General features: G+C 39.2%; 1 protein-coding gene across 5 annotated transcripts in view; it reads left to right on the top strand.

The window, feature by feature from the left end:
• Positions 1–24639, top strand: part of L3MBTL3 (L3MBTL histone methyl-lysine binding protein 3) — a 119574-nt gene that overhangs the window by 82509 nt on the left and 12426 nt on the right. For all 5 annotated transcript variants that reach the window (XM_032407887.1, XM_032407883.1, XM_032407886.1 and 2 more), the window contains 2 exons: positions 7804–7953; positions 19937–20016. In XM_032407887.1, the coding sequence (XP_032263778.1) occupies positions 7804–7953; positions 19937–20016 (230 nt within the window). The remainder of the gene's footprint in view (positions 1–7803; positions 7954–19936; positions 20017–24639) is intronic.

Raw genomic sequence — 24639 nt, 5'->3', positions numbered from 1 at the left:
GCCCCCAGTCTCGCTCAAGGGTCTGTGCTCTTGATCTCTCCCCTCTCACTGCCTCTCAAGGCCCCGCTCCAAGAATTAGTCACAGACCCAACCTTCAGAGAACTCAGGGACTAATGGAAATATAAAGCTGTACATAATTAAAATATAAGATACAAAACAGTAATATTGAACCTTTGACACGTGTATCAACCCCAAGATGTTCATTGGACTGAGGAGGTTTGTTCCAATTATGAAGGAAAAGAATAAAGAAGCTTTTTTTTAAAAAAAAAAAAAAGCATAAATATTGATATTATGTTGTTGGGGTGCAGTTGAAATTTTTGTTTTGGCCTTCTGGAAAGGAAACCCACCTTAAAGCAATGTCCATCGTCTCTTTAGGAGTGCTTCTGGTCTGAGCATAGAGGTTTGCCTGTCACGGCGAGGTCTTTGGTGACAGTCCTGTCCCCTGCCTGATGGCGCTGGCCGCTCATTATGACTACCTTTTCCCCACTGTGCCAGGGACCTCTGAGGGTTCCTCAGCTGAGCCACACCCATTTCACAAAATTTCAGTGATCATCTTTGGAGCATTTCTTCAGAGATGCAGCGTTGTATTTGCTAAAAGAAGGGGGAAATTGTGGGGAGAGTCGTGGAAGATTTTACGGAGAAATGTGGTAAAGAAATCTTTCAGTATAATTGGAACCAGTAGAGAATTACTCATCTTTCTGGAAGGAGAGAGGAAGCAGTAGACCTTCTGGCTGGAAGACATGTATTGATAAGGAAGTTTGTTGCTCTGTCGGATGGAAGGCATAACTGGCAGTTCTGTGCGTGAGTCTGGGGCAGAGTTAGTGGTTGGCCGAGCCTCGGGGAGGAGGAGGGTGCGTGTGGCTCAGACAGTTGGCAGCTACCGTCAGCTGCTGCGCTCGCCCCTTCTTCTGAGCCCTTTCAGCTGGCTTTCCAGAGTCTCCCTGACTGTCCTATTTACAACACTCAGAGCTCTGGGTCTGGCAGGGTATTAATCCTTAACAGGCACAGCCTGTTTTCCATTTCATTAGTAGACTGTGGAATAGCTGCAGCATCATGGATATTCTCTAAAAGGGTCATTTCAATGGCGTTTACTTTTGTCCTTGCCGAGAATGCTGTGTTTAGGAAAACATAATGAGAAAATTCTCTTTGGATTAATTTGCGGAGAAACTGCATAAATCAAAACATGCATTCTTTGCCTAGATAACAAGGAAAGTTGCTCTTTTAGCACGAATAATCAGTTTTATGAACACATAAGCAAAAGGCTGTGTTTTGACTAGCAGTTGTTGTTAGCGTCTCTGAAAAATTATAATAGTTGAATTTGATGTAAGAGGTGTTAGAAATAGAACATGTGTCTCAGCGATGAAATTTGAGAATGTGATGTTTTCAGATGTTGAAATGTAAATAATCAGTGAGTGAGTTGAGTGTGGATGTTATTCTTATCTCTAGGGATATTCAGTAGCCAGATGGCTCAATGCTCTCTTTCTAGCAAGGGAGCATTAATCTGGGTGGTGTCGTGGTGTTTCCCTTTGTCAATTCATTCGTTTCGGCTACTGCAAGGTCAAAGAAGGGGAGGAGATTAAAGGAGAACTAAAGTTATATGAAAGTAGATATTCTGCATCTCTAGTGCCTTCAGAAGTGAATCTTTTCTATGTAAGATTTGATTATGGAGAAAATAAATGAGAAAAAAATGGGGAGTATTTCCAACAACCTCTAAAAGGTCATTGTAAAGTCCATGGAAAGTTTTAAAAATTTGAACAGACACCTGCAAACTATAAACATCCTATTGATTCAACACCCATCCATCCCTGCATTCCAACATATATTTACTGAGTGCCTGCTTTGGGCCAGGTCTGGGGTTAGGTGATGGGCCGCGCAGACGAGAGGGTCCCTCCCTCTAAGGAGGCCAGTCTGGTGCAAACAGGTTTTCGTAGAGGCGTGAATGGGGTAGCACCCTTTCCCTGAGGGAAGCAGAGAGTCTCCACCAATGAGGCACGTTACGGAGTTTTTAATGCTGTTGTTTATCTTTGCGGATGCTCTTTTACAGAATAGCGGTTATGTGTTAGTCTGCTTCTCCTTTTTGAATAATGACAACAGGTGGGATTTATTGATGACTTCCTATGTTCCAGGCACTGTTGTAGGACTTAATCTGTGATCTCACCTAATCCTCACAGCAGCTCTGTGACGCAGGTGCTGTTCTAATCTCTGTTTTACAGGTGAGGACACGGGGTTGGAATAGTTAAGTACGTGCCCAAGGATCAGACAGTGGCAGGACCAGAATTCAGCCCAGGCTTGGATGGCACTTCAGTCTCCATTTGTAACTCCTAGACTCTCACGTAAAGCAAGTGGCCTGATAGAGCCTGCCTCAGGTTTTTGTCATGACAGAGTGTGAGAACGATTATGCGATCACTCAGAAAACTGAAGATATTACCTAATTGTTTAAATAAACATATTCACAGTTACAAGGATTTTAAAGATGGCAGTGGGGAGAAATGAACAAGACAGTCTGTCCCCCTTTCCTCATAAGCCGGACCAGTCTTTTCTAGGAAAAACTGCCTCCTTAGAGGGGCCGGTGGGATATTTGTGTGCAAAGCTGATACGGAATTATTTGCCGGTAGAACAGGGTGTACCCTAATAAAATCCTTATGTAGATAGCTGTGTAACCCTAAATGAATTCCTTCCTGTGCTCTCTGAGGAACTATGTCGTGGTAAAGAGTTACGTGTATGTGGATACATGTGTATGCCCATTTATACATGATACACACAGCTTAGTACATGAGAAACTAGAGATTATAAGCCTAATGAGAACCCACTTTCTCTACAGAAGTTTGATCAGCACTGGTGAGTTATAAAGTTAGTAACTTTTAAAATCTGTATGAACCTTGTAAATTTAAGAACAAGGAAACTGGCAAAGAGGTTAAGTAATGGTTCAATGCATATTAGCTCTATGACGGCAGTATCTTGCTCAAAGACGGTACTCAGAGGGATTTCATTGTCAGAGATTACGGCTAAGGGCATTCTTTGATATTGCAAGGTGCTGTTTGCCCCCATACAGTGTAACGGGACAGCCAGAGTTCATCATCAGACTCTGCCAAGAACTGATAAAGTGACACTGAGCAAGTTCCCTTTTTAAAGCCTCAGTTCCTATGTCTGTAAAACGAGTGTTAGACAAGGAACAACTTCCCAGGGTTGTGGAAGTTAAACGAAATAATGCAAGGAAAGCACTTAGCATGTGTAATGCAGTTGAGCCGTGGAAACTCTACTATTGCTCTCATCCTCATTTTACAAGGGAGAAGACACGGTCTCACAGGTTGTGCGTACTCTTCAGTAAGTGGTGGATAGGGTGGCAGGGCACCTTAGAACCAGGTTCCTGACTTCTGTCTAAGGGATTGCCCATCCCTCTGTACACATACCATCACTTGAGCACACTTCATTTGCATTTTGTGGCATACCTTTTTTTTTTAAATCACTACCCACTCAGGAACCAGCTGGCTTCCTTCTCTATCCCATAGCAGGTGTAAAAATGTGAGGTATGTAAACCCATTTTACTTCTCTCAGGATTCAAAGGACGAGAGGGTGTCAGCGTAAAATTGATAGCTGCTCATGACGGGACTCCCCTGATAGATCAGCCTGGCCCATTAGTAAATCCATGCTGGGAGGGCTGTGCTCGCTTCCCCTGCTTGAAGTTGAGAGTTTGAAATTCCTCTCTGGCCCTAACAATCCAAAAAGGCAGATAGTTAGACAGTAGGTCTTATTTTGTTTTGCAGTCTTGCCTTTCCGTGAGCTGTACAACTATATGTAGTGATCTTAGAGAGATCTATTCTTCCTTTACTTAGTCAGCAAATAGGTGAAGGGGCTGTTCTCATAGATCTTATATTCTAAGACTTCTAAACTGTAACTGTTCACTCTGTGTGTAGTTGGGGATATGCAGCCCATCTTAAGAATACTGTGGGTCTGGGCACCTGGGTGGCTCAGTTGTTGAGCGTCTGCCTTCGGCTCAGGTCATGATCCCAGGGTACTGGGATCGAGCCCTGCATTGGGCTCCCTGCTCTGCGGGAAGCCTGCTTCTCCCTCTCCCACTCCCCCTGCTTGTGTTCCTGCTCTCACTGTCTCTCTCTGTCAAATAAATAAATAAAATCTTTAAAAAAAAAAAAAAAAGAATACTGTGGGTCTTCCCAGTGTGGGAGTGGGTGGGGTTAAGAACAGGACTCTCATTTTCTTTACTTCATATATGATAAAACCCTAGGGTAGATACATAGATAGATCTTCAGTAATTGTAAAGCCAGGTGTTTAACTGTGAGTGAAACATGATGGTTGCAGTATTTATAGGATTAGCAGCATACTGTTTGTCAAAAAAACCAAAGAATTATATTTAGATTTTTTTTTCTTGCTGTCACAAAATGCAAGGAGGTAAATTTGTCATAGAAATACACAATATGAGGAAGAAAGGATAACAGAGTTAAAGATGACAATCTGAGGCTTAGTTAATATATTTCCTTTGTCAGAAACAAAGATTCAAAAATAGCAGGAGGAGCAGGTTGTATTTCTTATCTTTTTTCTTCAGAAGAGGGGAGTTCATTGAAGATGATGAATTTGGTTTTAAACATGTTTATTATGAGGCAGCCCTGGGTCATTTATATTTTGTCTGAAACAAGATAGGTGTAAGGCAGGGCTCCACGTCCCTCAGGGGAACCACAGGGAGCAGGGCCTCTCCCCCTTCCTCAGGCCTGTGGCGCTTACTGTGTGGGCAGAAAACCGAAATGTAGCCAAGCAGATGCTACCACCTGGGTCTTCCATCAGGAGGAGTGATGTGAAGGCAGGTCACACTTGGTGTTTGCAGTCTCTGTGGAATTGGGGGTTGGGCAGGTGTGGACATGGCTGAGGGGTTTGGGGAGCGAGTAAGGGCCACAGCCTCAGGAGCCCCCCATCCTGTGTAGACTGTGTCTGGGGAGGAGAGCTGGTTGCACCTTTCTTCCTGACCAAGCCTGACTACTCAGCCTTCCTACTGACTTGTCTGATGCCCTTTAGTAAGTTTATTTCTGCTCAACTTAGAATTGGTTTTTGTTACTTATATCCATAAACACTAATTAGTACAAATATCCCATAAAGGATTCCATGAGGTACTTGAAGGATTCTTGTTCAGAAGAGACATTGTGGTTGGTGATGAATTCTCCCTTCACATCATTACTAAATGAATAAAAATGAGTTAAAATAGTATGCCCATTCGCAGTAAGATAAATGAAACAGTGCGCTCATCTTGCTGAGCCACTTTGTTGCTATGTGACATTGGGCAAACAGCATCTCTACTTGATTGTTTAATAAACAGTCCACAATTCCTGATGTTGTCCCCAGATCTGCTTCTCTTTCATCATTCTCATCTCAGGGGGAAAAAAAAAGAAAGAAAAGAAAAGGCATCCCTATCACCACCCAGGTCTTCAAGCCAGAAACCTACAGACCATTCTTAAATCCTTCTTTAATGTCATTCCCCATCACCCATCCATGCACAGGTTCCCTTGGAGGGATCGCAGAGGTACCATGACCGTTCAGCCACCCAAATCCAAGTCACCACGATGTCTTTACAATTACATAACTTCTTTTGCTCCAATTCTGTCCCTTTGAAATCTTCCCCCCACAAAGCATCCTGGGTGATTGTTTTAAATTGTACATCAAACCATATCATTCCCTTATTTGAAGGTCCTCCAGTGGCTTCACATCAGACATAAACCAACTGAGCTCATGACCCATGACCATGGCCTACCAGACCCTACATAATACTTCCCCTGCCGGCCTCTAGTGTGTACCCCCCCCCTTGCTCACGCACTCAGCCGTCGATGGTCTTCCCCCGCCACACATGCCGAGCTTTCCCTACATTTGTGCTCTTCTTCCCATTTCCCAGAATGCTCTTGCCCTGTGTGGACAGAGCAGGCTTCTTCCTGACCTTGAGGGCACTGATCAGATGCTGCCGCTTCAGGGAGGCCCTTCCTCACCACCTGGGACAGCCCCGTGTTCTCCTTTAGGCCATACCCCGTGGCATGTGTCACTATGTGAGGCTCTCTAATTTATGTTTGTGCAATTGTGCAGTGCCCATCTTCCCCCAGAATATCAGCCCCATGAGAGCAGAGATCTTGCCTTTTTATTTTCCATTGTGTTTCCAGTGCCTAGAAAGATAATTAGGACTTAATAGATACTCGATAAATACTTGTTGAACAAATGAATGAAATAATTAAAGTTTGAAGTCTAAGCATTTTAAGCCTAGTTTGTCTCATGAAAAGCCTTCCTCATAGGATATTGTAAAGATTAAGTAAAATACTGTGCTTAGCAAAGTGCTTGATATATAGTGAGTGCTCCATAAATATTACTGGTTATTGTTTTTGTTATTGTTGGATTAGTATTATATACATTTATGTCAACACATGATCAAATGTTATTTATGTTTATCTTTTGCATAGATAATAATGTAGAGTAGTATGTAGTTAAATAAAATATTGTATTTTAGCTTATAAGGTATCTGTGATAAGTTTTATAGGCCATTATCAGAATCACTTAGTTTTCAAACTCTTCCCTTCTCCTCCTAGGAGAAGGTATCTGATTTTTTTTTTGGTGGAGAATAGACATGCATTGTTTAAAAATTTTCCTTGGGTGATTATCAACATTCCCACTATCACCTAGAGAGAGGAAGAGACATGTAAGACACTAATATAATTTTTTTAAAGATTTTATTTATTTATTTGTCAGAGAGAGAGACAGAGAGAGAGCACAAGCAAGGGGAGCGGCAGGCAAAGGGAGAAGCAGGCTCCCAGCTGAGCAAGGAGCCCGATACGGGACTCGATCCCAGGACCCCAGGATCATGACCCGAGCTGAAGGCAGCTTAACCGACTGAGCCACCCAGGCGCCCAAGACACTAAAATAATTTATCTAAGAGCCAACAATTTCCAGACTTAAGGAGGCTTCCTAAGACCAGAGGGGCAAGATGGGCAGGTAGTTAGAAGGGCTCATTAGGTATTGGAGGCCTGAGATACAGAGGTTTCCCAGTTGTTCTGGAGCCTGGAAAGCTGAGGCCTGGGCAGAGGATTATACTGACTTAACATTGATTTAACAATTAGTGACCTAGATTTCCTTTACTTGGATAACAGGCATGATCCCCATATGGAACCTGAGAGACCAGCCAGGGGTCCAGAGGGCACCGATAGAAGGGAAATGAGCTGGATGGGTTATGATGCAAGTTGGCATCTGGGCTCCTTTCATATCGGAAACAGGATTAACTACAGATTGATATATGTATTGCCTAGGATATCAGATGTACAGCTGGACCTGGAGCTAGGAACATGGGGGAACCCCCTTCCTTTGGAGGGACAGCTGTTATAAAGGAAATGACGTGGCCAGTGCAGACCCTGAGTCTGGAGGATCACTTTAGGAAGCAGATCTGTGCCATCTGTCCATCACCAAGCCTCCAATGATGTCTTAAGCATTTCTCTCTTGGGGCTGATGTTCTTATAGATATGCATAGGCTCTGCCCTTGGACAATACAGAGGGGATCCTTCATTGATCATTGCTCAGTTCCAAAGATTTCATCAGATTGCATCTAAACATCTATCTAGTGCAAAGACACATTTTCTATCAGATATACTTAAATTATGTCTTAGAGATAAAATATTTCATATTTATGTGTTTAATCATACATACACACATATGTAAATATATATAACATTCAATTAAATTTTGGGATTTTATATTCTATAGCCTGTCATTTTAATTAGAGGTATGTTCTAATGGGAATGTTCTTTTCTTTTTTCTTTAATATTTTAGTGCTGCCAACTGTCCCTATTCAGAAATCAATTTGAATAAAGACCGAATTTTCCCAGACCGTTTAAGTGGTGAGATGCCTCCGGCTAGTCCATCATTTCCAAGAAATAAAAGGGCAGACACAAATGAAATCTCTTCATCTCCTGAAATCAGGTAATTAAAGTGATAATATTAGTGTTGTTTAGAAGTACTCTGGTTGAAAGAGGTTTTCTATCTCAGATGTTTTATGTTCTCTGTTATCTTTTCTTGGACATTATTGAAAATGCATTTGATTTAATGTAAAATGATGATGGAGATCAGTAGTGGACTTAAAAAAATTAGGCAGAGAATTTATAAAAGCGTATCTAAATGAGACAGGCTTTCTTCTTATTTGTTCATCTTTTAGTTGAAATTTTTTGGTGTTAGAAGTTTAGAAATTCTAGTCATTTTACTTCATGCCAGTTCATATTTCCGAATGAACTGATCAATATCTATATAGAGCCATCCTTTATGAGAAAGATGTCAGATTTTTGTGAAGAAATGTACATTATTTCTTTTTCATGCTCATGCCAAGCACTTGCATATGTGTTATTTCTTTTAATTATTAAGATGTTAATTGTACTTCATTTGACCCTTGAATGACATAGGGGTTAGGGACACTGACCACACAATGAAAATCTAAGTACAACTTTTAAGTCCCCAAAAACTTAACTACTAATGGCCTAATAGTTACTGAAAGCCTTGCCAATAACATAAACAGTTGATTAACACATATTTTGTATGTTATAGATACTACATATGGTATTCTTACAATGAAGTAAGCTAGAGAAAAGAAAATGTTATTAAAATCATAAAGAAGAGAAAATACACTTACAGTAGTATATATATATTTATTTTAAAAAAATCCATGCATAAGTGGACCTGCTTAGTTCAAACCCATGTTGTTCAAGGGTCAACTCTATAAGCTCAGTCATTTAGTTTTGATTTCACTTGTAGAGTTGAGTTGGAATGTTAAGCTCAGTGGATTATTAAGTAAAGAACTAGATTTTGTTTGATCTTTAAATAATAGGTCTGTGCCCTTACATTAACTGAGGATACTACTAAAAAAGAGAGCAGATTAGTGGAAAGATATTCCTTAGTGCTTAGGTTTTGGGAGTTTCTTTTATGAAATATTTTATTTATTTAAGATTTATTTATTCATTTGAGAGAGAGAGAAAAGAGAGCACGCTCATGTGTGTGTGTGAGCAGGGGGAGGGGCAGAGGGAGAGAGAGTCCCCAGCAGACTTCCCACTGAGTGCAGAGCCCACCTCAGGGGGATCCCATAACCCTGAGGTCATAACCCAAGCCAAAATCAAGTGTTGAATGCTCAACAGACTGAGCCACCCAGGCACCCCTTTTATGAGTATTTTAAAACCTAAGACAACATAGTTCTCTATTTAAATATTTTATAACTTCCATTCTTATGGATGAGCCAGGTAGACATTTGAATTAATAAATCTGATCCTAAATTCATAGCAATGCTATTGGAGTAATGGCATTTCACGTCTCAGTATCCTTATAGAAAAGTAGTTTTATCCTATGGATGGGGTGAGCTGTAACTTCTTTAATTATTAACCACAGGAGGATGACTTTTTTTTTTTACCCTTAAAACTATGACTAATGTAACATAAACTCATTTTACCCAACCCAGCACTCCAAAATGAGGTCATACCATGTGAGGAAATTTACTTTAAGACAAAGTACTAATTCATATAGTAATAATTATAGATACAGAGTTCATTGACTCTGACTCACAAGATGGTAAGACTACCTAGCGTTTAGATTTCAGAAGCCAAGATACTGTTTAAAATATAAACAGAATACTCCGAAGAGCGGGCAGGTCTAATCTCACACAGGCTTTTCACTCACTAGCTGGGCTCCAGGCCAGATTCCTAGGGCCAGAGTTTCCTCTCAGCAGAATCTCCTTGGGATGATTTCCTAGGGTCTTCTTTAACTCAAAATTTATGTAAAAAAAAACTGTAGTGGATTTGACCATTTCAGTGACCTGTCTTCTCTGAGTTGTGGTCATGGTTCTTCATGTAATCACCCGGATTTAGGGAACAACCTCAGACGTTTTTAGTTTTCTGTATAGCCTATCACACGTTTCATATCTAAATAGTTTTTTCTGTGTCGTAGATTTTTAGCTCACACTGTCTTTTGAGTCAGTGAATTCTGACCTGTCATTACTTTGTGTGAGTGAATACTTACACTTCTTTGTATTAAGGTGAAATTTCTTCAAGTGATCTGCTTCCATTTGGTAAATGAGTGTTCCATTGTTCATGGTTTTAGAGACTTTTAGATTTCTTCTTGTCTTCATCTTTCCAGATTTAGTTTTTATTTTTTTTTCATAACTAAAAATAACCTGAAAGATTTGATTAGTCACATGCAAAGGAAACATGAGGGAGATGATCGAAATGACCCCTCAATTTTTAAGGTGAACATTTTTTTCTCACTGTATTTTTTACGCAGAAGAATTTTTAAGAGATGGTTGCAGACATTTTGATGTTCCAACCTAAATGCTTCGTTAGGCGTACTTGAAAAAGCAATATGTTTCAAAATAACACAGACTGATTTACTCTTTAAAAATTTTAATTTCTTCTTTAACAGTTTTGAAAATTGACTTCAGATTACTTTTTCCTGCAGGCAGTCACTGGTTCTCACAACAATTGCAATGGCACTGGGTATTTTAGATAGAAATGATCATGAGGTGGCAACATAGTAAATGCTAACAAATAAAAGAAGGGTTGTTAAGGAAACAGTGTATCTTAAAGCTTGAGGATGGTTGATTTAAGGTAGAATTAACAGTAAATCTGTGTGAATATATTTAATATTTTTTTTCATTTCGTAAGTAAATATAAAATTTTTGGATTGTTGATTTGTTTAACCTGGACTTAAGAATGTGAGCTGTGCAAAGCTGTGAGGGCAGTGACTCTCAGTAAGTATTAGTTTGTATTAATGGGGCAGGAGGAATAGGTTACTTATTTGTTGCACAGCATTCTTTTCTTCTGGTGGAACAAAGGAAAGAGTGGCCCATTTCTTTGATACTCCTGAGTTAAACTTTGAATACAGCATTCAGGACAATTCTCACAATACCAGATTATGTTCTCTCTTCTTTTCCCATATTCATTTCATACATGGATGGAATTTTTCATTCAGGTTTTAACGCATTTTCTTTGTGTCCTTTGTAATAATTTACTAAATTTGGTAGCCAGACTGTACTGGTTTGTTTTTGTTTTTTTTTTTAATGCACTTTAGCACAGCAAGAGACCGTTCGCACCCCCAGAAGTGGACCCTGAGACAAAGATTCAGTTGCATGTGGTTTATTTGGGAGGTGAGGAAGACCTCAGCAGGGGAGTGAGGAAGCGAGCCGGGGAGGGGAGGGGAGGACCGCCAGGGAAAGCTTTGTTGCCACACTGATTACCACTGTAGACAGCAGGAACACAGTCCTGCTGCGACCACTCTGGGAATCGGTGTAAAACACACATCTCAGACTTTGCCCGCCGTGGGCATGAGGGAGCTGAGCCATTTAAACACCGGTTACCTTCAGTCACAGAGCGAGGCTGCCCGGGAGGAAGCACACAGTAATTCCCTGGCACAGCGGGTTCAGCAGCTGGGGCCCCGGTTAACCCTTCAGGAGAGCGGAGCAGGAGACACCGTGGGAGCTGGCCGCCGTGGCTGGAAGGGGAGTGCCGTCCACGGAACATGGGCCGGGCGCTGACCACGGCTGCTACGCCGTCCCTCCCCCCCATAAACACACACCCATTTCGAATGCCAGAGGGTCACCAGAATGAGGACTGCGCTGGCTTTGCTTTTGACCTGGAAGCTGACACAGCCCGGCCAGATAAAGTAACAATGCGAGGAACGTGTATATCCTTTTCATACCATAACCATTATTTTAAGGGCAAGTTCACAGGCCAGCTGCTCAGGCTGGGCCTTGGGACAACTAATGTTCCACAGCAGTAGCTCCTAGACTTTGCATCAGATTCCCGGGGACCTTCTCAGAATTCAGATTTGGGGGCCCAGGCCAGCCCACCAGAATCTTCCAGGCTAGAGCCTAAGAGTGTGCATTTAAAAAATGTGTTTGGGAGTCTGTCTCCCTGCTTGACACTCGCAGTGACTTTCCATTACTCCTGAAATTAAGTCCCTAATTCTAAGCCTGGCCTGCAAGGTCATGTGTTCTCTGGCCCCTGCCCAGCTCTGCCAGGCTCGTTTTTAAACTTAATGCTTCAACACCATGGTCCTCAGACATCCTTTGCACTCTGCCTAGAGCCTCCAGACCTGCCGTCTCCTAGCTGGTCTCTCATCTTGCAGGCTTCAAGTTCGCTGTCCTTTCCTCGGGGAAGCTCTATCTGATCTGCTAGAGTATAGTTCAGGTTCCTCATTACGTGCCTTCACAGCACACATCCCGATGCTGCTGACGGTTCTGTGTACGTACTTCTGAGTCTGTGTACTTTGCTTGACAGTAAGCTCCGTCAGGGCTGGGGCCACATCGTCTCTGGTTCTCTGAGACACCCCCGCACTGAGCGCGCTACCTGGCACCCAGTAAGGATGCAAGGTGACCTTGAATCATCCACCAGCTTTCAAAGGAGACAGATGAGTTATATAACCTAAGAGGCAGCAGCTGTGTAAACTTCTGTTCTGGTAGAACAGCTACCTTCCCAAGGTTGTAAGATCTCCACACTGCATATCTATTAAATGACTAGATGAATCCCCCAAATACATACTGGCACTCTTTTATAAACTTCTCAGTGCTTCCAAAAATGTTGTTGTTTTAATTCCTGCCCCACTTAGAAAATGATACCGCAGAAAAGACAACATTTATATGGCACGAAGGGAGTGAATGGGGCTGCCTCTGATGACCAGATGGGGGCACTTGTACCCAGGGACTCAGGGTGTCCTAGCTGGTAGGCTCTGCCCCACATTAACATAGCTTCCCAGTGAGTCCTTTTGCCGGTATGTTAAATATTTAAATCTGTTTTCCTATAGCAATATGTCAAACCCAAAAGGATGGTTGGGTTATGAGTGAATTCCTAATGTGTATTTAGATAGAAATGTGAGGCTGCAATCCTTTTCTCGTTAGCCATTGATTCGTCAGGCCTGTAAGGAGTGTGTGCCTTGTGCCTTGTGTTTTCAGTGAGATGTTTTTCTCCCGGCGGGAGCGTGGTTGGGGTGGGGGGTGCAGCAGCTCGTCTCTGCCCTCATAGCACTCCTAACCACGAGATGGTGAGGCAGGGGCTCTCCCCGTCGGTGACGGACCTTTCCTGGGGACTGATAACCTTAAGTCTCTGCATTTCTACTGCTGAGTAAAAGTATGTGTATATTTCTCGGTCTCTTAATAAAACCTGGGTTGCAAACTTTGTTTTGCATCACAATCATCAGATGTTTGTTAAAATGCAGCTTTCAAAGTACCATCTCCAGAGATACTGATTCAGGAAATGTAAGGTGCATCCCAGTTCATTTTTAACAAGCACCCCCAGGAGATGCAAGTGATCTATATAGTAGGCTTTGAGAATTATTATTCAATATAAAGACCCTTCTCTGGAGTAATAATTCACAATGTGTTACCAATTGGAGAACATCGGCATCTATCCCACATAGGCTCATTCTCGTGAAATCTATCCTACAGCTGCTTGTAACTGTGTTTCTAAATTAGGTGCTATCTCTATTAAAAATCATGGAATGCTTTAAGCTCCCATGTTGTTTAAGCCTGCTGAGACATAACCACAGAAACACAGTAAAGCATGTTTTAAATATCTGCTAAATGCTTGTGTTACCTTGCAAGGCAAATGCCCATTGCTAATCTAAATCCAATGAAAAATTTCAGTCTGTTCAGATCATTATAGGCCATTAAAAAGGCTTCTCAAGTTGTAGGACCCATGTTTCTACTCAGAATTACAGAGAGCAGTTGTAGAAATTGCAAGTATTAATCTGATTTATGTTTCTAGGATGAATCCAATTTGCCAGTGACACCAAGAGCTAGTCTGTACACTTGAGGAGGGCTTTATTAAACAGATGGGAAAACAAACTGACATAAATATGAAACTATAAGCATATAAAAATCTCTTTACTTTGCAGAACTGCAAGATCAAATAGAATAACATTAACTTAGAGCCAAAAGTTCTAAAAGATTACAAATGCTAATTAAGAATCTTTGGGAACTTTATTTTGCTTTTTGAGGCTTTCTGAGCCTGAGGGTTTGATGTTGACAATTGGAGAAAGTCCTTTTGATGACTAGGCATTACCTGCCCATGTAAAAGCCTGTTTCCCCTTTTTGTCAATGGGCTGCCAGGTATGGATCAGGAGCTGTGGAAGTTTAAAAATATTCCAGCTCTTGGGAACCTGAGTCAAATCTATGGGGTTGTTTGTGTGCACCAGAGAGAAGCTCAGTTTTAGTTAAAACACTCTCAGTTCTTGTGCCAAACACTGTGACACCAGGGCAACCATTCAAAGTGTAAGGAAGAAATGACTCTCTAATTGTTGTATGCCTGTGAAGTTGTTGGGCCAAAATTATAACAGGGTCTTATTTTATCCCCTCGAATAGCACTAATTCCTGACTCAGATGACTCTTTTATATATAGTGGAAAAGCAGTGACACCTGGTTACTTTTCTTTGACAACGTGAGAGTAATGCAGTCTTGCTCTTCTTATAATATATGGTCTTTATTCCCCAATACTCACCTCATTGGTTAGGGCTTTACATTTTATAAGAAGATTGATCAGTTAATTGCTCAATTAGTTTTTCTGGAGGGTTTTTCCTTGGCATTTGATAATATCCACTGTTTTGACTAATTATATTACTTTTCTTCATTAACATATGTTCCTTATGCTAAATGATAATTTAATAGGCTTATTAATCAAAATGTTTTATTTTTAGTCATTAGATAAATAGTAAACCATGTTTACCTCTCTTAGGCCATGTTTATGAAAACACTATAAAAACCACTGCTGGGGGTGCCTGGGTAGCTCAGTCAGTTAAGCATCTGACTCTTGATTTCGGCTCAGGTTGTGATCTCAAGAGCCGTGATCTCAGGGTCCTGAAATTGAGCCCCATGTGGGGCTCCGCACTCAGGGGGCAGTCTGCGTCTCTCTCTCTCTGTTCCTCCTCCCTCCTCTCTCTCAAAAATAAATAAATCTTTAAAGACTATTCAGATGTTAACCATAGACATAAAAGTTTTAATCTGACTGGTTTTATTTGCCATCTTTTCTGAGTCCTTTTGAAGATGGTGACCTTCTTGTACTGAGGCTGTGGATGCACACTCTCCTCTTCATTTGTAGGAGGCATTTGGAGACAGTTCAAGTAATCTTTTATAATTCCTCTGAAGTATAAACCCTGAGATTCTCTTTCTTGGATTTTTTTCCTGTGAGTGACCTCAGCCCAGAAATTAGGGGAAAAAAAGTTGCTGGGGGCATGCAAAAAAGACCTCCTTTTCATGTTCAAAACAGAAATTCCTACATTATTTTACGGCCCCAGCTACATTCATTGTGTCGCCTCTGGTTACTAGGGAGTACAGGTACATTTCAGCTCTAACAAAACCCCTGTGAGACTAGAATAAGCGCTGCTGGAGAGAGACGGTGGGGTTATTTCAAGCTAGGAGCCAAATCAAACTCATACTGGATTTCGAGGGATAGCTGAAATCTCTGAATTGAAGCAAAATAATTGTTTCACATTTTTTTCAATATTATTTTTAACATACTGGGGACTGATGGAAGCATAATTGGCTAGGGATTGTTTTTAAATGAAAAATAAACAAACTTGAAGAAATATAGCTATTTGCATTCAAATGCATCCTGTTACTATGTATTTACCCTTCTGATGTTTGTTTTGCTAATAATTACTACAAAGCATATTTTGAGTAAGATAGACATTTAAAGCATGATATGTAATTACAGAGAAAAAGAGGTTGCTGACTCATAAAGAATACATTTTTGCACTTGAGTGGATTCCACTGTCTTAATTAAAAACCTAAAGAGTATTCTTGAGTAAGGTTTTAGCTATGGTTATATTTCAATTCAAGCTAAAGAAATGTTGAAATAAATTGGTTCTTGAAAATTCTAAGATCTCAAGGGAAATCTCTGTATTCCAAGTACTTTTCTAGGTGTTTTTACCTACATTAGCTCACTTAATCTTCACAGTGCCTTATGTGGGGTGGGTGCTGTTCTCACATCCCCATTCAAAAATGTAGAACCTCTCGTGGTTACAGATTACACAACTAGTCAATAGCAGACCCAGATTACAGCCCAGGTCATCTGGCTGCAGTCTGGCTTGTAACTTTTACTCTAAAAACTATTTTAAAACTTGAAGAAAACAGGTGACAGTGGATGATTTTATCCCCAAGTAGAAGTAATTCTTAAATAGTAGAAGCTGCCATTTATCACGCTTCTGCTTCTATGTCTGGCTGTGGGCAGCATTTTCTATTCATTATTTTATTGAGTCCTCAAAATGCCTGTGAGGAAAGGGATTTATTACCCTCGTTTTACAGATGATGCAGCTGGGAAGTAGGAAAGTTAAGTAACTTGCTGAAGATCATTTAGAATTAAGTAGCAGAACTGATATTGGAAGGAGGTCTGTTCACTTCCAGAGACCATCCATGTAACCACTCCATGTTCTGATTCCCTAGCCCCCTGCCCAATCAGCTTGTACCTCCTTCGGAGCTAAATGAAATTGTTGCTAATGGAAAGTGTTGATCAAGAGAAGAAAACAGAGGTGTTTTTTGTTGAGCAAAAATGTACTATTAAAATACATCAAAATATGTTTGGTTGTCTTTTTTTAAAGAGAATCTGTTAAGAAGCATATCTGGTACCGTGTTCCAGAGAGATTAATTATAAAGTTATCACAGAGTTGGGGCATTCTGATATAAACGTGTTTTGTCTGTAATTGGAAGACCTGTGCAACTAGAATAACTTTGTGCTTAGGAAGTTGAAATCCTAGATTAAGGATTTCATTTTTGCACAGAGAAAGAGACCCATCACGGCACCTCTTGAGTCAGAATTAGCAATGAAACTCCTCACCTTGTAGGAGAGAGAAATATTGGTTGCCCAACTGAGAAACCAATTTTTTTAAAGACTTTATTTGAGAGAGAGAGGGAGAGCACAAGCAGGGGAGTGGCAGAGGGGGAGGGAGAAGCAGACTCCCTACCGAGCAAGGAGCACGATGCGGGGCTCGATCCCAGGATCCTGGGATCATGATCCAAGCCGAAGGCAGACGCTTAACCAACTGAGCCACCCAGGTACCCTGAGAAACCAATTTTTATTTTAAATAAAATACAAAACAAACAAGAATGAGTCAGATTCTTCATGACTGACCTTGTCACTAGAAGACGGGTATACTGTATTCTGGAGAAATGGAAAGGTAAAAACCAAGTAATACTTGAATCTAATTATGGATTTTGGTGTCAGTAGACCTGGTGCTATACTTGTTCTACAAATTTGGCATTAACCTCTTTAAGTTTCAGTGGCTTTAAGAACAGAACCTTCTTCTAGCAATTGTTATGAAATATTGGACATATAAAGATCTCAGCCAGCCTTTGGTGCATAGTATGTTCTTGTAACTTTTCTTATTATTAACTGCTCCCACATTTCTAGATGTGCTTAAATTAGGATTCTGCTCACTTCAGTGGTTCTGTTCATCCATCTATTTGATAATGCTTGTTCTAATAGACTGCTCGGGTGACCCCACTGCCCCACCCCTCCAACTTTCTAGTAAATGAAATATCATGTAGAACCCCCTAGGGGCTTAGTCACTTTTAATTTTAAAGAATTAGCAGAATCAGTCTATTAATTGGAAATAAAACATTCAGTAAACATTTCTTCTAGAGTCCTTTATTTGAATTGTGTTTGGTAAGGATAAATACTCATGTTTATATTCCCAAGTTTATATGGGTTCAGCTTAATGAAATATCACGAGTTGCAGTAGGGAAAATGGAAACTGAACATGCTTCTATAATGAAGCTATATAAATAATATAAGAATAGATGGCTTCCATTTTGCTTCTCTGGGGATGGATTACAGCAGGTTCAGGCCTGAAGAAACTTTTTGGGTCAGAGGTCTTATTTTCCTTTTCTGTCTCCATTCTCTCCTAGCAAATGGTCCTTTTCTTACATTCATAAGATAAACCATTGGCATTGTATTTGGGCATAAGAATACAATAGAACTTTGCTCATACTTAAGTCTTATACCTTTATTTTAATAAAACTTAACTTGAATGCTGTGCTTTATTAAAACCACAAAAATGTAAAACTTATCAGTGGACAATTCTGATCACGAAAACGGAAATATTTGAAAAATTATACGACTTAATTTTAGCCTTTGATCTCAGTTTGTCTTTTTTTTTCCTTTTAACCACTCATTAAAGCTTTTGGGAAATCTATGATGACTAATTAGGAATTTATTTTAACTCTGAAAAATGCCAATTACTTAAGTTATCACTGTAATATGTGACTTTTTTTCTAATAAATATTAAGATAGTCATGCACAAACAACTTTTTTCAGTAGTCACAATACTTACTGGGATAGATTTGTAGACTCAAAGAATATTCTAATTTAATATTAAACAAGTTCAGAAGATCACATAAGCTAATTTTAACACATGAGGCTGATTTTAGCATGTTGTAATTACCAAGTATAACTTTAGCACAGTTTTTACAGAGAAGACAGTTTTCAACTAGTGTCCTTCTCCAATTATCAGTGATTTTATTTTTTCCCATATTCCCATCTCTCCACATTTTATGGAATAAGAGCCTCCAATAGTCATTTGATTACTCTTGGAAGAAGATATGTTTTTATTTTGTATTAACAGTGATTCATCTCCATTCTCAAATAAGCAAGTTTTCTTCAGCATTTGGGATAAGTTGTTTTTAGTGTGAACTTATTAGCCAGGGAGCACAGATCTCAATGAAATTTCACATGTGTTCGTGGAAATGATCTAAGAAGTAGTGAACATGTATTTATGGCATACTTACCATGTTTAAATTGTTGTGTTAAATTATCATCATTCAAATGGAGAATAAATTCGTGCCTTTGTAATTAGCTATACAGCTGCTTTATATTTTGTTGGGGTGTGTGGTTTCAAATGTGTTTGCTTTTTTTCTTAAAACTTAACAGTAGAAGTATGATCTGGATCTTTTAGAAACTCGGGATATATTTATATATAGGTAGCAACACATAAGAAACAGTAGGACATCATAAATGCAGAGTATTATAAGGCATTGAAGTGTGTAAGCCAGGGATCATAGCCTCGATAGTACCAGGAAATTGGAGAGTGGGATGTATTTTGAACTCTGGGAATGGAAAAATTAGGTTGAAAAATTTTAAATACTTGAAATTTAGCTTTAAAGAAAATATAATTAGTCTGTTCTTGGTTCCCTTTAATGCTGTTTTTGTCCCTGACTTAAGGGTAAAGCTCTGAATTAAGATCGTAATGGATTCCATTGCATTTTAGAGCATTTCGGCATGCTTAGATTAGCCTTGGGTCATTCCTGGTCAAAAAGAGTTGGAATCAGTTCAGCCTACACATTTGACCTGATTAAGCCAGGAAAAGCTTCCTAGAATTGAGTTTGATTCTCCTGGGCCAATCTCAGGCTCAAGCCCAAATCCCAGAGCTGAGTGTAGTATATATGCTACTTGATTAAACGGTCTGGAGTTTCAAAATATTTTCTTTCCTTTAATTGTAGTTTTACTGTATAGTACCAAGTAAAATTCTTCATGAATACCTGTCCCAGTTTGAAGTTGAGTTACTCAGTAGCTGCATTTGCCAGAATAGTTCACCTTAATACCATTCTTAGCTTTAAAAATCTCCTTTCTGAACTCTAAATGAAAATTGGTAATGAAGAAAATGGATGTTTATAGATGTTATTACTAGGCGTTGCTTCTTAGTAGAACTGAAAATCCTTTCTAACATTTTAGTGGTATCATGTGTTTTTATTTTGTTGTGTTTTGTTTTCTTGTTGTTTTTTAATGTTTCAAGTTTTTATTTAAATTCTAGGTAGTTAACATACAATGTAATATTAGTTTCAGGAGTAGAATTCAGTGATTTATCACTTACCTATAACAGTTGCTGAGATGCAGTGCTGAACCATCCTTTAAAGTGCATTACAAAACATTGATACACCTGTTTTTCTCAGAGACCAGCATGCTGATGATGTCAAAGAGGACTTTGAAGAGAGAACAGAAAGTGAAATGAGGACGTCGCATGAAGCCAGAGGTAGCCATAATAATCTCATCTTATTGATGGATATTATTATTAATACTCAACAGTCAGAACTTGACTAGAATATAGCAGCCACTTCTATATTAAAGATAAACATCGTTTAGTTGGTTTATTCTGTTACCACAGGCTATAGAAGTTTATCGTTCAGGATAAATATACAGTTGACCTTGAGCAACGTGGATTTGAACTGTGTGGGTCCATTCATACACAAGATTTTTTTTCAATAAATACAGTACAGCCCTATAAATGTATTTCCTCTTCTTTATGATTTTCTTAATAGCATTTTCTTTTCTCTAGCTCACTTTATTGTAAGAATACAGTATTTGATACATACAAAATACAAAATAAGTGTTAACTAGTTAGGTTATTGCTTAAGGTTTCTGGTCAACAATAGGCTATTAGTAGTTATATTTGGGGGAATCAAAAGTTATACAGATTTTCAAAAAAAAAATTCTACACAGATTTTCCACTGTACAGAGGTTGGTGCCCTTAACCCCTGCATTGTTCAAGGGTCAACTGTAGTATGTAATTCATAACGATATAGATTCATTTGTGACCTATATTTACAGTCTTTTTCACATATCTGTGCAATATTATATATAAAGTTTGGGCAGCATTCTCTTTGGTTCTTGTGATATATTTTCTTTGGTATTGTTGATGTCATTTGCTTCATATGTTTAAAACTCACCTCAGAATGTGTATTGAAATCCAAATGGAATTAATAGGGTCTTAGTCTAATACCACAGAATGAAAAGAAAATCATTTGAACAAACGTTTTAAGTTGTACTTGAGAAAGTAATTTGTCTTCCATCTCTGCTAAAAACACATTACAGTGGCTTAACAAAGTAATGAAGTCGTAATGCCTGTAAGTCATAGTATAGATCGTATTTATAACTTACACATAATTATTATTTTTTTATAAGAAAAGGTTAGCCTGATTGGGATTTTAATGATAGTCCCTGGAGACTTTGCTTTTTTGTGTGTATTTCTTGCTTTAGATTATTCTATAAGATTTGAGAACAGCACCTAATGACTGTTTGCCTGCAATGACCTGTTCCATAAGGGAGGCTTTGATTTCCATATCTGATTTTTTAGAAAGCAGTAATTTGTGATTATTTTAAAGGTTACATTCTCTGCTGTCTTCAGCATGTTCTATTATGTTTAATATAACACCACGTACAAACCCTACAGATGGCCAGGGTTTGAATGCCGTCTCTGCCACCTGCTCGCTGTGTGATTTTGGACATGGCACTGAACACCTCTCCATGCTTCTGGTTCCTTATCTACCCAGAAGCATAATGATGGTAACTCCCTCCCAGGGTTGCCATGGCGATGAAGTGCTTCTCTCACTTGCTTCAAACAGTGCCTGGCACATAGTAAGTGTTTCTTCCTGTGTAAGATTACTGTAGTAGTAGGTAGCCACATCATTGGCTTATCATGAGGATTCAATGCATCAGTGGCTGAAGTATTAGCTGGTGGGAGTAGTAGAGTAGTAGTATTGTGGAAGAAGTGTTTATTGCCTGGAATTGTCTCATCATTGAAAATTCAGATAGATGCAGAATAGATCAGAATAGACTCTGAACTTTTTGAGGGAGTAATACTTTGGTTAACTTTTCAGTCTCTTCCTAACTTGGTGATTGATTTAACTTTTTGTTGGATTTGCTGAGCTGATTTTGATCATTTTTTCTGGAAATGATCTGGAAAATTATTATTCTCTTAATAGAGAATTTGGCTTGATTAACATTATGATATGCATGGTATTCTCTCTTTGTCTTTTCAAACTTTGTATATTTTTGTCCTGTTTATTGAATTGCCTGAGTTTTTCTGTTTTATTCTCTCCAGAAACATTACTAGGATTCATACATAACTCTTAACTATTGTTCTCACCTACAAAGCCTATAGTTCAATAAGGATATATTATTTACTGTCTTATTTTTTATTAGTGAAAGGGAGAGAGTCTCATAAAATAAGTTGCTCTGAGAATTTTTGCACATATGTTCCTGAGTGAGATTTGACTATTAATATCTCATCCATTTTTAGCCTCTTAAAATGAATTTGATAAGTTTCCTTATCAAAGTTTTGAAACATTTTATATAAAACTTTCATAAAACTAATTTCATCTGCAGTGAAATCATGCTGTGATTGCCAACTGGTCTTTAAATCCAGGAAACTTCTTTCAGTTATAATTTCGGTTACCATTTGTGCTCTGTTCTCTCTGTTGACTGGTAATACCTATTATTCTTGAGTTAGAGCCAAGGGATTATATTTTATTTTCAAAATATTTAACAATTGGTTTGGCATCCAACCTTGCACAAGACAGTTAAAATTAACACTGGTCTTTGTACTGGAGGAGAGTTTTGGATGCTCTCCACTATACCAAGAGTTACCCTTAATTGCTGGATCTTATGAAGTCCAGTTAAGGGCCTGGCTGCCTTGGGGGAGGGTGGGAGTGGGATGGGGGAGGGGGCATTGTACCAACCAATATGGAAGTACTTTAGTTTTTGTTTTGTTTTATGAGAGAAAGAGCAAGCGTGCAGTGGGGGTGGGGAGCAGAGGGAGAGGGAAAGAGAATCTTTAAGCAGGCTTGACACCCAGCACAGAGCCCAGTGCGGGCTCGACCTCACAACCCTGAGATCATGACCTGAGCCAAAATCAAGAGTCGAACGCTTAACAAACTGAGCCACCCAGGTGCCCCAGTATTTTAGTATTTTAACAACTTACATGTATTTTTGATGTTCTAGGCATATTTCTCAGGTTGAAATATCTTACTTAGCTTCTTGCTCTGTCAAGTCTACTACTTACTGCCTTTAAGATGAATTTTAACAGCAGTGGTTTCTATTTCCCTCCAATTTCCTACATTGGCTTGTTCTCTTTCATAGCCTGCTTTTGTTTTGTAAAGGTTCTATCCCCTTGAACCTCACTAAAATCATGAAACTCTTCTGTCAATAAATCAATGCTCCTCTTCTGATGTTTTGTAGAACTTTTTGTCAGAGGCCCCATGGTGATTGTTTTCTATTTTAACATTTTTGAGTCCAGAGAATTTTTCCCAGGTCTTTTGTGAAGAACACTTACCCCTCAACGCTCCCATTTGGGTGCTGGAAGAATTCCCCTTGCAAACCTGAGCCTGGAGGTCAGATAGCTATACTCCACTCCGGGTCCACATTCTTGAGCCTAGTAAAACACCAGGGATCATTCCCAATTCTATCCCTCCAGTGGTGGAAGGAACCCTTCCTAAATCTAGCTGTCTGGGAGGGGTGGTGCAAAAGGGTAGGAGAGAAAGCCCTTTGCAGTTTGTGTATTATTTAGGATAGAGGAGACTGAAAAGAAGCCACCCTAAGTTTGTTTAAAATACCAGTAGGATTTAAGACTCAGCAGGCCCATGAGAACTATTTTGTTTGGAGTCATAGAGCAAATTGATATTAAAAAAAAAAAAAACTTCCTCCTGAAAAAAGCCTCTCCCCCTCCCCCATTTCTTTAGTTAATTCTGGTTAATTCCATGCAATATGTGTAATTATGAGCCCCCGTTTTTTTATGATTCTCACCGTGCAACTGAATTTGACCTTTGGGGAGTTTAACTGGGTATAATTTATCACTTTTTCTCCTTTCTTCTTCTTCTTCCTTTTTTTTTTTTTTAAACTTTTTACCTTAAAAAAAATAAATCATTCCTATTATTGTAGGAAAGCGCATTAATAAAGTATTCTATAAACTGGCCTTCAAGTTTAAACTCTTGTACTCCTGGGAAAGGTATAGTTTTGTTTTCTTTGCTGCAAGCCTTCTTTCTCATGGGTGGCTGAAATGCAGAAAGAATTGAATTCTATTTTGTAATGTGCTAGATTCTCACTTGAAAAGTCAGGCTTGCTTTTTGCCTCCATAGCAATTGGTGGTTTTTTTTTTTGGTTGTTAACCTTGAAATGATCCTCAAGTATCTTTCAGCTTGAGTTTAGTATCATGGAGCTAATTTTATCTCCATTCCTTGATGCTGTGATCCATTTATCTTACCCAATCACTCTTATTGTTCATCTTTTTATATTTAGTCACCAGTTAACTCCATTAAAAGAAATTTTTTTTTTTTGGTTGACAGATGTATTCCTTTTCTTCTGGCCTTGTTCTTTTCACATTAGGAACGTATTTTATAGACTCATGGAATATTAGCCTGAAAGGGTATTGACTCCTTTTCATTTTTGCTTTTTATATCCAATACACTCTCAGTGATTTGCCTTTCTTTCAAAATAGAAATAATTTCTCTCATTTGCTGAGTCTTTACTATATGTCAGACACTGCGATAAGCATTTTAAAAATATGTGATCCTTACAACAATCTTGTTAACTTGGTTTCACCAAGATTATAGAGCTAGTCAGTGGCAGAGCAGGAATTTGAATCCATGTTTATCAGACTTTTAAACTCACCCTCTTGACCATGACCCTCTCCTCTGTATTAGGAGGCAAAAGATCCAGGGTCACTGTCTGATGCTGCCCTTCTCTCATAGAGTGGCTTTGGGCATGTCAAGCTTCTGTTTCCTCACCTTAAGGATAGTTACCTCCTAGCACTGTTTTGAAACTAAAATGAAGCAAGGCAGTTGGAGGTTTTGGTCTCACTTCTGTCTCTGGCTTGAAGGGC

The sequence above is a fragment of the Phoca vitulina genome, unplaced genomic scaffold (genome assembly GCF_004348235.1).
Source record: "Phoca vitulina isolate PV1807 unplaced genomic scaffold, GSC_HSeal_1.0 scaffold9, whole genome shotgun sequence".
Lineage (NCBI taxonomy): Eukaryota > Metazoa > Chordata > Mammalia > Carnivora > Phocidae > Phoca > Phoca vitulina.
This window is presented reverse-complemented; position numbering and strand designations above follow the sequence as displayed.